Source organism: Mandrillus leucophaeus, unplaced genomic scaffold (assembly GCF_000951045.1).
Source record: "Mandrillus leucophaeus isolate KB7577 unplaced genomic scaffold, Mleu.le_1.0 Scaffold524, whole genome shotgun sequence".
NCBI lineage: Eukaryota > Metazoa > Chordata > Mammalia > Primates > Cercopithecidae > Mandrillus > Mandrillus leucophaeus.
This window is the reverse complement of record NW_012105631.1, coordinates 1,887,159-1,900,422: the sequence shown is the minus strand read 5'-3', so window position 1 is coordinate 1,900,422 and position 13,264 is coordinate 1,887,159. Positions and strand designations below refer to the sequence as shown.

General features: G+C 41.7%; 1 protein-coding gene across 6 annotated transcripts in view; it reads left to right on the top strand.

Moving 5' to 3' along the window:
* Nucleotides 1–13,264, top strand: part of ESR1 (estrogen receptor 1) — a 421,968-nt gene that overhangs the window by 114,659 nt on the left and 294,045 nt on the right. For 4 of the 6 annotated variants that reach the window (XM_011996801.1, XM_011996804.1, XM_011996802.1 and 1 more), the window contains one exon: nt 1,026–1,547. In XM_011996801.1, coding sequence (XP_011852191.1) covers nt 1,096–1,547 — 452 coding nt within the window. In that variant the 5' untranslated portion in view covers nt 1,026–1,095. Of the gene's footprint in view, nt 1–501; nt 693–758; nt 1,548–13,264 lie in introns of those variants that run through there. The other 2 variants (XM_011996803.1, XM_011996800.1) reach the window with 2 other exon arrangements.

Genomic DNA, 13,264 nt, shown 5'->3' with positions numbered 1-13,264 from the left:
GTCACATTTTATATTCAGTTTTCTGAAGTTTTGGTTGCATAACTAACCTGTGGAAGGCATGAACACCCATGTGCGCCCTAACCAAAGGTTTTTCTGAATCATCCTTCACATGAGAATTCCTAATGGGACCAAGTACAGTACTGTGGTCCAACATAAACACACAAGTCCAGCTGAGAGAATCTCAGAAGGTTGTGGAAGGGGTCCACTTTGGGAGCATTTTGCAGAGGAAGAAACTGAGGTCCTGGCAGGTTGCATTCTCCTGATGGCAAAATGCAGCTCTTCCTATATGTATACCCTGAATCTCCGCCCCCCTTCCCCTCAGATGCCCCCTGTCAGTTCCCCCAGCTGCTAAATATAGCTGTCTGTGGCTGGCTGCATATGCAACCACACACCCCATTCTATCTGCCCTATCTCGGTTACAGTGTAGTCCTCCCCAGGGTCATCCTATGTACACACTACGTATTTCTAGCCAACGAGGAGGGGGAATCAAACAGAAAGAGAGATAAACAGAGATATACTGGAGTCTGGCACGGGGCACATAAGGCAGCACATTAGAGAAAGCCGGCCCCTGGATTCGTCTTTCGCGTTTATTTTAAGCCGGGTCTTCCCTGGGCCACCTTTAGCAGATCCTCGTGCGCCCCCGCCCCCTGGCCGTGAAACTCAGCCTCTATCCAGCAGCGACGACAAGTAAAGTAAAGTTCAGGGAAGCTGCTCTTTGGGATCGCTCCAAATCGAGTTGTGCCTGGAGTGATGTTTAAGCCAATGTCAGGGCAAGGCAACAGTCCCTGGCCTTCCTCCAGCACCTTTGTAATGCATATGAGCTCGGGAGACCAGTACTTAAAGTTGGAGGCCCGGGAGCCCGGGAGCTGGCGGAAGGCGTTCGTCCCGGGACTGCACTTGCTCCCGTCGGATCGCCAGGCTTCACCGGACCCGCAGGCTCCCGGGTCAGGGCCGGGGCCAGAGCTCGCGTCTCGGCGGGACATGCGCTGCGTCGCCTCTAACCTCGGGCTGTGCTCTTTTTCCAGGTGGCCCGCCGGCTTCTGAGCCTTCTGCCCTGCGGGGACACGGTCTGCGCCCTGCCCACGGCCACGGACCATGACCATGACCCTCCACACCAAAGCATCCGGGATGGCACTACTGCATCAGATCCAAGGGAACGAGCTGGAGCCCCTGAACCGTCCGCAGCTCAAGATCCCCCTGGAGCGGCCCCTGGGCGAGGTGTACGTGGACAGCAGCAAGCCCGCCGTGTACAACTACCCCGAGGGCGCCGCCTACGAGTTCAACGCCGCGGCCGCCGCCAACGCGCAGGTCTACGGCCAGACGGGCCTCCCGTACTGCCCCGGGTCTGAGGCTGCGGCGTTCGGCTCCAACGGTCTGGGGGGTTTCCCCCCACTCAACAGCGTGTCTCCGAGCCCGCTGATGCTGCTGCACCCGCCGCCGCAGCTGTCGCCTTTTCTGCAGCCCCACGGCCAGCAGGTGCCCTACTACCTGGAGAACGAGCCCAGCGGCTACACGGTGCGCGAGGCCGGCCCTCCGGCATTCTACAGGTACCCGCGCCCGCGCCGCCCGTCGGGGTGGCCGCCGCGCCCGGCGAGAGGGAGAAAGGGAGGAAGGGAGGGAGGGAGGGAGAAGGGGGAGCCGAGGGAGCCGCGGGAGCCGCGGGACGCGCGACCCGAGGGTGCGCGCAGGGAGCCGGGTGCGCGCGGCCCAGCCCGGGGGTTCTGCGTGCAGCCCGCGTTGCGTTCAGTCAAGTTCTCTCGCCGGGCAGCTGAGAAAAACGTGCTCTCCACCCACTTAGGGTCCGTGCGACAGGCAGACCCGAAAGCCCGGGGCTTCCTAACTAAACACACGTTGGAAAACCAGACAAAGCAGCAGTTATTTGCGGGGGAAAACACCTCCAGGCAAATAAACACGAAGCGCTTTGAGTCACTTGAGAAGGTCCCGCTCTTGGCATTTAAAGTTGGGGGTGTTTGGAGTTAGCGGAGCTCGGCAGAATTTTATTTATCCTTTCAATGTTTTTGTTTAATGTGCTCCCCAAATTTCCTTTCATCTAGACTATTTGATTGGAAATATGTCGGCTATGATGATGACTTTCTGGGAAGCGATTCCTGTCACCCTCTTTCCCCTCCTCCCCACCCCACGTCCTGGGGCTTTAGAGAGCGATTGGGAGTTGAATGGGTCTGATTTCGGAGTTAGCTGGCTGAGTCCGCGCTGGAGCGGATTGCTGGCATGTGACTTCTGACAGCCGGAAATTTGTAGGTGTCCCGCGAGTTTAAAACAAGCCATATGGAAGCACGAGTGCTTAAAAATAATCTCCCGCCAGCCCAGTGACGAGCCTGTCCCACCCGGGGAGAATGCCCCGGAGTGGCGTGCGGGTCCGCCGGGGTCTGCGCCTCGCAGCCACTGTGGAACGAGCGCGGCCGGTCCAAGACACAGGAGACCACTTGGTGACTTCAATGGCGAAGGTTGTGTGTCCTCATTTTTATTTTTTTTCCGACAAGATTTATTCTTTCTCCCTCTCCCTTTCCTCCCATTTTCGCTTGCCCAGTTTCTCCCTTTTTTTTTTTTTTTTTTTTTTTTTTTCCTGATGGGCCTGCAGAGGGGTTAGGTGGGCGCTTCTGGTGAACACCTGCCTAGGTGGCCACAGGACAGGTGTACTCTGGACTGGGTTTGGGAGCTTCAGGGCGCCACATGGCTGGGTGCTGAATTAGGCATTTCCTAACTGTACACTGGTATCTGGACTGGTGTCTCCATTATCTTTCTGCCTTGTAAGCCGTGGACCAGTTTCTGTTAAGTATTCTGTTTCCAGGGACATTTATAGCAGAAGGAAGGGAATAAGGTGCAGTTTGGCCCCAGAGGATACGGAAGGGCAGATTCTAGGGGTATCCAGCGTGCATCTTCAGCCGCCGTAGAGAAATTTACAGCATCCCACAGCCACGCAGGTCCAAGCTGTCTTTACTTAAAAGACAAACAATGAACAAAACTTTTAAAAGTTGGCATATTTCAAATTAATTTTACTTGTTTTAATTTAGGGTTAAAACAGAGAAAAAGGATTTCTTCTGCCCACTTTTTTTTTTTTTAATGGAAGAACAAAATACAGCGATTAAGTCTAATTCCACACAACATTAAAAACTCCTTGATGTGAAGGAAGGCATTGGTATGATGTGAATTCCATAACCTTATGATGGACTCCAGAAACCATTTTCCTTCCTATTTAATTTTCAGTTCTTTTATTGCAAATTAATGCCACTGAATTTCAATGGGCACTAATGAGACTACTCCTTGGTAGATTATTTACTGCCTTGCTAATAATTACAAAGTGAACCTGGTCAAATACAGAGGGGATCGCATCTTATTCAAAATTGTTCATCATCCCAGCGATAAGTAGTATCAGTGTCATCTGCCCTATCTTACACTTTTTGCATTAAATGATATTCAAATACTTAGAATAATAAAAAAAATACAAAGAACTTAAAAATTAAAAAAAAAAACTTGCACAAATGGGACTCTGTTTGGAAATTCAGTTTTAGAATGATTTTTCCTGTGTTTTATTTCCTGGATTATCTTTCCTCTTTTGTTAGAATTCTGCCTCTTATTATCCAGCAAGGAAGCGAAGCATCTATGCAAGTTCTTCATATGGACAGATGTTATTTAGTATTTTTGCCCTCTCAGTTTTTCTGCTTAAATAACTCTGGGTATAAAGGAAAGGATTGATTGGACTCTTTTAGGAAACTTCAAGTTTCTTAAGTAGTTCTCAAAAGGTTTTAGGGCTGAAAGCAGTGTTTTCAAACTGCTTGTTGTGACCCAGAAGGTCGTGAAATCAGTTTAATGAGTCTAGAATATTTTTTAAAAGGAATAAAACAGAAAGGAATATAATAGAAAATATCAGAGTGCATGGCATTTAGTAAGGATAAGTTTTGTTTCCTGAAAATCTGTTTTAATTATACATGCTTCTGTGTGCTGATTGTGATGTAAAATGTATTTCTTACTGTGGATTGAACTCAAAGAAAAAATTAGAAAGCTAATGGCCTAAAATATTATATGTTCAGTAGAAAACAAAAAATTCAGACAAGTGGCTGGTTGTTTTTACCTATACAAATCAAAATGCTATTTTGATTGTCTTCATTTTTCCCTTATAAATTAGGTTGGTGTCTTTAGTCAGTTAGGCTAAGTTTTACTGTCTGATTCTTAACTTTTCTGTTATAGAATGGTGCTGTCATGTGGACGGTCCTCATGAGTGTCCCACTGGATGTTCAGAGAATTTATGTGAAGGTCATATCATTTAGCATTGAGACACTGTGGTTACTTTCTTCCATTTCTTCCATAATATGCAGCCACATCTATGTGTGAAGAAATGTATTAGATAAAATTTCTCTGGGCACATAATAATGTGAGAAAGATTGTCACATGTCCCAGCAAATTGTTATTAATATAAATTTGTTACTTGGCAAGCTGAGATTTTGCAAGATGTTACTCAAAATTTCATGATGAAGGAAACGGGGAGTCATCTTATCCTGGGTTCCTTTTTAGGTTTCAAACAATTTAGGAACTCTGAATAAAACTAAAGATGAAGCTTAATTATATCAACTATCCTTTTTAAAGTTCAAATTAGGAATTTAATGCTGCATGCTTATTTCAGTTTTATTACTCAGTATTCTTAAAAGTTAGACATCACTCACTTCTCCAAAAAACTTGGCAAATGTATACACCTTTTGCATCAAAATCAATGCCCTGCTAATTTATATCCTGGCCATCTGCGTATTTTGGGCAACTCATTTGTCCACTGGTGATCATTTAAAACTCTTTCTCAAGTTTGAATAGAGACTGATCTCCAAAGTGAGATTTAAGTGACTAACTTTCAAGTTTCCGATACATTTTTCCTTTTACTTAGATAACATTTCAGCCCCCTTCCTTTCTGATCTTACTTTTTTATTAATTTAAATTGTTACTGATTACCTGACACTTTGTGCTGGTCTAAGAATAGTCCAAAGAGTTACATATTCCCTCGTGAATGAGCGTATTTTCGGATGAAAACGGAATCACATCTTCAATCTCCATTTCATTTTCACCTCCTCCATGTGGCTTGTACCTGTTTGGAAGAAAGCTCCTGAAGGATAATTGCCACTTATTCTAATCTTCTTTCTCACACTCATTTAATTTGGATCCCTGGCTATAGTTGTTATTTACTTTGTGAATATATTTAGGCTATGACATTCATAATTTGGGAAAATTCTCAGGTTTGAGAATTTTGGTTTCTTGTAGTTTTAAGGATATGCAAGACAGGTGTAAGAAACTGCCAAGGGGAGGAACCATAGATATCAGGAAAAACTAGAAAAGATGCCAGACTTACCATTAATGGTGAGACAATAGTAACTTTGTTAAGTGAGATTGTATATGTTAAAGTGGTACAGAAACTAAACAAACATTAGGTGTTTTTATTATTTTACTCACATGTTAATATTTGTTTTGGTGCTTTCACAGGCTAAAAAGCAAGGAAAAAACAGATTTAAGTGGTCAGTAATTTTGTTATAAATATAGAATGATGATTATATGAAATCTTTTCCTCTGAAAGTCAAATTTAAGTAAAATCTTAATCACCATCTGCAACATTTTTCTGCAGCCTGGCTTACTGGGTTATCATAAAGAACATTGATTTTACAGATATATTTAAAAAATGTCAAAACCCTGATTATGTGTAAACAATTTTACATAAGGAAATATATGAATTTTAATTATATTTTTCTAAAATCCATACTCAGCATGAAATTAATACATCTTACCCCCTCCCTGTGACTTCATTATTATTTTTAATGTAACTTTAGAAGAACCCAGTAGAGAGAGCAGCGTGCTAAGTGCGTTTCTTTCTTTTCCAGACAACTTTGAATGGAGAGGAGCAAATTAGTCTTTTGGTTTAATTCTGTCTCAGTTTGCTTATCTAAAAAAAAGGAAAACAGAGTGACTACAATTCTTTCGAACCAAATGCGTACTCCAGAGAAAGATGCTATATTAATCCAAAAAATACAGCCACTTCAATGCAAACCAGCCAAAGCGAAAGTGTAAGGGATTTGATGGAAAGGAGGCAGTTCATCAAAGTTATTGAGGGGTTTTATATTTTAAACTCTGCCAATGACTTGACGTGTAATGTCACTTAAAAAAAAAAAAAAAGTATGTCTGAGCTGTTTCCTACTTCGTCTCTAAAATATCCTCATAGTGATCTCTGAAATCCCAGGACTTAAGTGGGCTGGAGGTTACGGGAAGCACCTTTATAATATCCTTAATCTTATGAGGGAAGAAACCATAATTGCTCAGTTCTCTGCCTTGGATAATATCATGAGGGACTCTAAAGAAAGTTTTGCATTAATCAACAATGTTTTAAATTATGTGTATATTTTTAGACCCTATTAAAAATGGGAAGCATAGAAAGACAACTATTCTGGTCTCAACTGACGAAATTTTATGTAGTTTAATAAAGTAATAATTTCAAGAAACGTGGGCAAATAAGAAAGAGTATGACTTTCTTACAACCCACTTGTAAGTGATATGGTAGTGGTAATGATCCACGATTTTGATGATGACGATGATGATGGAAATGAAGTTTTCGTATCAGTTTGGGTAGGTAGTATTTCTGAATGCCTCCTGTGGACCCTGGAGATGTTCATCCTATACAGAAATCCAATCCTTTAAATCTACTTGGCTCATTGTTGTATAATTCTAATTTGATAGCCTGAAAATTTTAATAATGATATTATCAATAATATTACAATAATATTATAAACTTATTAAGTACCTATAATTGCTACAAAAAAATTTAAAAGAACCCAAAATTCCAAGCAAGACTGAAAATTTTTTGTCTCTCCTCTGAACTATTTAGAGGGACAAATTAGTTTGTTCTTATAACATCCACTTTAAATAAACGTGTCATCTTTAATAAGATAGTAGACTTCTTTGTTTGGTAATGTTCTATTTTTTGGAGATCCTATGAGTTACACTTGCGAACATTTTAAAAGTTCGCTTAAAGTTAATAAAATCCGTTAAGTAATGTTCAGAAGTAGACGTTTCCTAATGAGCCCTTGAAAAGCTCAGGTGGGTTATTTTTGAGAGCTCCCCAAATGTTGTCAACCCCAGGGGGAATGAAGACCTCTGCAGTTTTATCATTCAGATTCTCATCTCCAGCTCCGAAGCCGTAGAACTGGCCAGGCCCTAAGGTCCACCCTCCTTGGTTCCAGTTCCATCTTCCATCCTTCCGTCCCGGGCTCATTCTGCCTGTTCCTAAACAGTGGCAAGTGAGGGGCCCCAGCAGCCAACTTGTGCATACCTGGCACTACTTCCTGGGCAGTTTTCTTGGCTCCTTGACTTGTTGGGCGGCTTGGGATTTCTTTTATGGCCCTGAAAGCAAAAGACAATGTTCTCTTTTAGTTTCCTGCAATTAAATGATGTTAGAAATAGTCATCTTTGCATTGGCATACTTCTTCTTTCTCCTGCAGGTCTTTTAGAATTTTGAGTCCATTCTCATATTTTCTTGTTTCATTTGCTTTATTTTCTAATACATAGAAGTTTAAACTGCATTTAAAGAGTTTTTGGCCTATTTTACCCTATTAAGCTTTCTTTTTTCTTTTCTGTTTTAGTTGTTCCATCTGTGTATTCTCAGATATTTTTCTTTCACCTTTTCTGGTTTATTTCTTTATTGACCTGTCTCATCTGTTATTTTAATGAAATTTGGAACAGGGCTAAACAGAGTTCCTACCTCAGCCATATAAGAATATGCCTTAATAACTCAGAATGGTATTAACTAGATTAAAAGTTTCAGAAAGTGATGTTTTTCTTGTCTCTGAGGATAGAAACTTCAACAACATAAAGAAGAAATTTTCAATTAGTAGAATTTCTTTGAAAGTTTGTTCATTCATTCATTTGGCTACCTTATTCCAAATTGAGTCATTCACTGAGGGCTTAGACTATATAAAATGTGATTTTGTATTCCCAGCAGTTCATGCAACAGCATTGCACCTAGCAGCTGGGAAGTCTTATAGCATGAATGGGTGAGATTGATTCTAATATGAGAATCTCCTGCATGTGTAAACTAACAGTGTGGTCTTGACTGTTGTCTCCCAGTATACTTGGTGTCAGGAGTTTTAGATCCATGTGAACGTGTAAAAGGCATTTTTGCTAACTGTAATTTCCCACTTAATCAACAAAAACACTCATTTCTGAACATTCAGTGCATTCATGATTAATCTTACTTACATCACAAAGGTCGTTTTCAAAGGTGATTTTGCTGGGGGAGGGTAACAGTTTCGAAAGTAACATTGTCAGAAACATAGTTGATTTTAAAGGTTCTTTCTGGTGACTTTGACTTCTGCTTTTTTGGAAGACCTTACACACAGTTGTACTTATTTCTCCTGGAATATTTCAAGCAATTCAGAGTGAAAGGGCATACATTCCAATTTGCGAATGAGATACAATTTAGTTACATTGAGAAGCTATTTTCTTTAGTTACAGGGAAAAAAAATTGTAGGGCTTTCGGAAGCCTCTTTGATTTCTAATAGGAGGAATCCCTGAGTGCTGGCCCAAACAGATACCATGTCTTCTACATTGCTGTATTTCCCTCAAGCTCTTAGCAAAGTGCATGCCACGTGAAAGCCGGGAGAAGCTGTTGGTTGAATGAATGGATGGTGGTGGGCAGGAAGCATCGGGGACATGGTTTGCTTCAGTCTATTGGCTGGGAGAAAGGCCATTTAGGAAGGGATCCTTATATGCCACTGGAAGAATGTGGGAAGTCTGGGAATCTCTCTTTCTCAGGAACAAAAGTAGAAAAAGGACTCCACACAGCATTCCAAGTACAGTCGGCCCTCATTATTCATGGATTCTGTATTCGCAAATTCGCTGACTTACTGACATTTTATTTGTAACCTTCCAGTCAATACTCATGGTGCTTTCTCAGTCCTTTGCAGACATGTGCGGAATGGCAAAAAAATTTGAGTTATCTGACGTATACGTTCCCAGCTGAGGCTGAGCAAGGCTGACTTCTTGCAGCTCCCAGACTATAAACAAGTGTCCCTTTTGCGATCTACTTAGCGTCATGATTTTTGCATTTTCATAATTCCTGTTGATGATTTTGCTGTTTAAAATGGCCCCTAAGCATAGTCCTGAAGTACTGTCTAGGGACTCTAAGTGCAACAAGGCTCTGACGTGTCTTAAGAGAAAATATGTGTTTGATAAGCTTTGCTTAGGCATGAGTTACAATGCTGTTGGCCATGAGTTCAATGATAGAGAATCAACAGTATATATTTAATAAAGTGTTTTTGAACAGAAAAACATATAAAACAAGGGTATGTATTAATGATTTGGCAAAAAAGCTGTGACCATGGGCTGCCAGGAACCTACCCTGTTTTCCCCTCAATGCAGTGGTTCGGTATTTGCTCATTCAGTGTTTGAGGCGACTTTATAGAACATGAGTACCATGAATAATGAGAATCGATTCTATATAATAGAGTGATGAAAGCACAGGTCTGGGAGCCAGCAGCTACATTTCTATTCTGGCATGACTCCTGTGTAGTTGTCATTGCTGGCAAATTGCTTAACTGTGTGCCTCAGTTTTCTCATCTGTAAATGCTACATTGTTTGGATGATGTGAGGATTAAACAAATTCATAGATGTCTAGGGCTTATAACATTCCTGGCACATAGCAAGCCATTATTTTTTATTACTGCTTCAGAAGGGAATTGAGAACTATACCCTGAAGAAGGTGAGTATGGGAATTTTCTATGAGTCTGGAATGCCCCTATATTTGTTTATTTTGCCTTCAAGTGACTAACTTTAATACCCTATTGTGATTAGAAGTTAAACTTCTGCAACCAAAAGGAAGCAGGAAGCTAGTATTTCTTGAAGTGCTTATTACATGCCAGGTACTGTGCTAGAAAAACAAAACAAAACAACTGTAAAAAAAACTTCAAATTTGGCTGTGTGCAGCTGCTCATGCCTGTAATCCCAGCACTTTGAGGAGCTGAAGGGAGGATTGCTTGAGCCCAGGAGTTCCAGACCAGCCTGGGCAACACAATGAGACCCTATCTCTACAAAAAAACCAAAGACTCCAAATCAGTAAAAATTAATCAATCAATAAAAAGAGTGAGGGGCATTAAGTATTGTGGACTGAAGCAATCCCAGAGAGGGAAGTAGTTGAAGCTGAGGTAAGCAGCTTACGGAGAAGCTGTGATGTACAGAGGGCAAGGAGAGAATTTTTCTGTGATTTGGAAAAACGGGAACTGGGAGAAAGAAAGAGTTGGAAGCTTGTGCTTAGAGAGCATCTACAAGGATGTCTTTTTCACCTTGGTTGGAACATCCAAATCAAAGATGATTTCAGAATCACCCAGATGATTAAACAACTCCCGAGACCCAGGCCATATTTCAGCAGTTCTGACGATTGCTCTGGGTTGAAGCTTGAGTCAGTAGTTAAGAAAAACAACAAACAAAAGAACTTTTGGGGCTTTTCTCACTGATTTGCATTTTCTCAGCATATCTCTAGGTGGTAGCTCATTTATTCTTCCTACGACTTTAGACGGAGGATGTTTCCATCTAAGTCTTCAGGATGGAGACATGGAGGGAAGTGAGACTAGCGATGTGCCTCATGGTTTTGCTGTGTTCTAACCATGAGAAGCACTATTCAAACCCAGGTCTGCTCGATTTCCAAGTCTTCATTTCCTTGGGCCTCTTGGATTTCAGAAGCAGAGGGTAAAAGGAGTGCTGAGGAGAACCAACACAGTAGCTTTCAATCTACTCCTCAGCTTTCCAAAAGAAGTTCCAAGACTCGCTGTTGCATTTGATATGGAATAAATACAACGAAGGTAGATTGAAGAGTATGAAGATGCAGATTTTTGATACCAGGTATGAAGATAAAATTAGGAAGCAATCTAAAATGTGGACACAAACGCACACCTGTGCCAGTTAGCCTGCATAATTCGATTTTTGTTAAGTGTTTAGATAACTGAAGGTAATTTAAGCCCTCATATATTCCCTCCATAGGGTTCTTTTTCCTTGTGCTTCATCAGAGAGTTGCCACCAATTCAGGCTATTAGTGGTACACATAACCTCTAGCATTGTTGATACAACTATAAAATCCCAAATATCAGTACAGTTATTGATTGCATAAAATTTCCAGTTGCATGGTTGGAAAGTTCTATAAGTTTGAATCCTTGAACCAGTCTTAAATGTGGAAGAGGACTCAACTAAAGCTCTCCTCGTGTCCTCCCTCTGATGTATTTGCAAAATCCTTTCCACAAATAGACTGCGGTTTTTAATGCTTCCCCAGTCCAATTTCTGCATTGTAGAAGATGAATTTATGGATGAGGGAAGTGGCATTCAGGCACTCCAACTTGGTATAGAAGCCCATGGTTGTCTGGTCCTCAGTCCTCAAGCCTGTTCATTTCCTCATGTGAACTCAGAATAAGCAGCTGAAAGCAAGTCTTTGAAATCTCAGAAATAAGGATAAATGCAAGTGTTTGGGTGAGAAGTGAACATGGGTCTCCTCTAGTGCCCACGCTACTTGACTATCAGGTTCTGGGCTCCACACAATGAGGGATTATCAACCCCTGGCCCAGGGCTCTCTGGGTCTTGGTTCTTTGTTTTTGATGCTCAGCAATTATGATCAATGAAACCAATGTTGCTTTTCTATCAAGAGTCCAACCCTTTTCTAAGAAGTCTGTGTTTGATATAAGGGAATAGCTAGCAAAGTTATCAAGTAACTTGTAGAAACATTCTGTTGCTAGAGTTCTTATATTGAATGACTGTAGTTGACAACAGTGCAGTACCGGTCATTTTCTAGGACATCTTAAAAACACTGATGAGAAATTTCCTCTCATATGTCTGTCATGTCATTCTCGCCTTTCTCTACACAGGGTCAGTTTTCTATTATCGCTGTTAGGAGTTCCTCACTGGTTTTTCAGCTTTTGAACTTTCAAACTGTAATTAATCGTAAGCTACTAGAGTGTACTACCTGAAGTGTGTGTACACACACACACACACACACACACACACACACATATATATATATATCTGGTTCTTCCTCTGTGTAGAAGACCTCAGGCTAGTCAGAGAAAACATGCATATTCCATGGTGTGGCAATCAAGCCCTTGTACTTTGATTCCAATCAATCTCCTGCTATTACTCCAAGAAGCTCTTGTTGAAAGAGCCATGTTTAAATGGCATGTTCCTACTTCTGTTCTTGATAGTGATCTTCATCTGTACCATGTACCCTTCTTTCTTCTTGTTCCATCTCTGTTAGACTGATTCTACCCAGAAGTCAAGGTTCAGCTCAAATGCTATCCCTATCAGGTGAATTTTCCACCTGGTGTTTGTTCAGTGTGCATTGTGTGCATATAGCACCTTTTCCTGGTACTTTTGTTGTAATCACCAGAGAATTCCTTTCATTTTAGTTGTAAATAGAGTTGTCTCCCCCGTCTATGGAATAGATTTTATTAATGTATAGAGCAGCAGTCCCCAACCTCTGGACCGTGGACTGGTACTGGTTTGGGGCCTGTTAGGAACTGGGCCGCACAGCAGGAGGTGAGCAGTGGGCATGCAAGTGAAGTTTCTTCTGTATTTACAGCTGCTCCCCATTGCTTTCATTACTGCCTGAGCTCCGCCTCCTGTCAGATCAGCGGTAGCGTTAGATTTTCATAGGAATGTGAACCCTATTGTGAACTGCACATGTGAGGGATCCGGGTTCTCCTTAGGAGAATCTAATTCTTGATGATCTGCCATTGTGTCCCATCACCCCCAGATGGGACTGTCTAGTGGCAGGAAAACAAGCTCAGGGTTCCCACTGATTCTACATTATGGTGAGTTGCATAATTATTTCATTACATATTACAATGTAATACTAATAGAAATAAAGTACACAATAAATGTGATGCACTTGAATCATCCCAAAACCATCCCTGGTTCTGTCTGTGGAGAAATTGCCTTCCATGAAACCGGTCATAGAACTGGTGCCAAAAAGGTTGGGGACCACTCTTATAAAGCCTATTAGAGTAATTTCATAGATTTACTAATTCATTTATCATATTCATTCACTCAGCAAGCATTACGGGATGTTGATTGTGTACTGGCTTTGGTGGTAGGTACAGAGATTGGGAACATTGTCATCAAGGATTTTATGGTTGAGTGAGAGAGATGACAAGTGGATAGACAATGAAAAAACAGTAGGTGATAGAAAAGAGACAGCCAGGAGCATTGAGGAGAGGCACTTAACCAGATGGAGGATCTCGGTCCA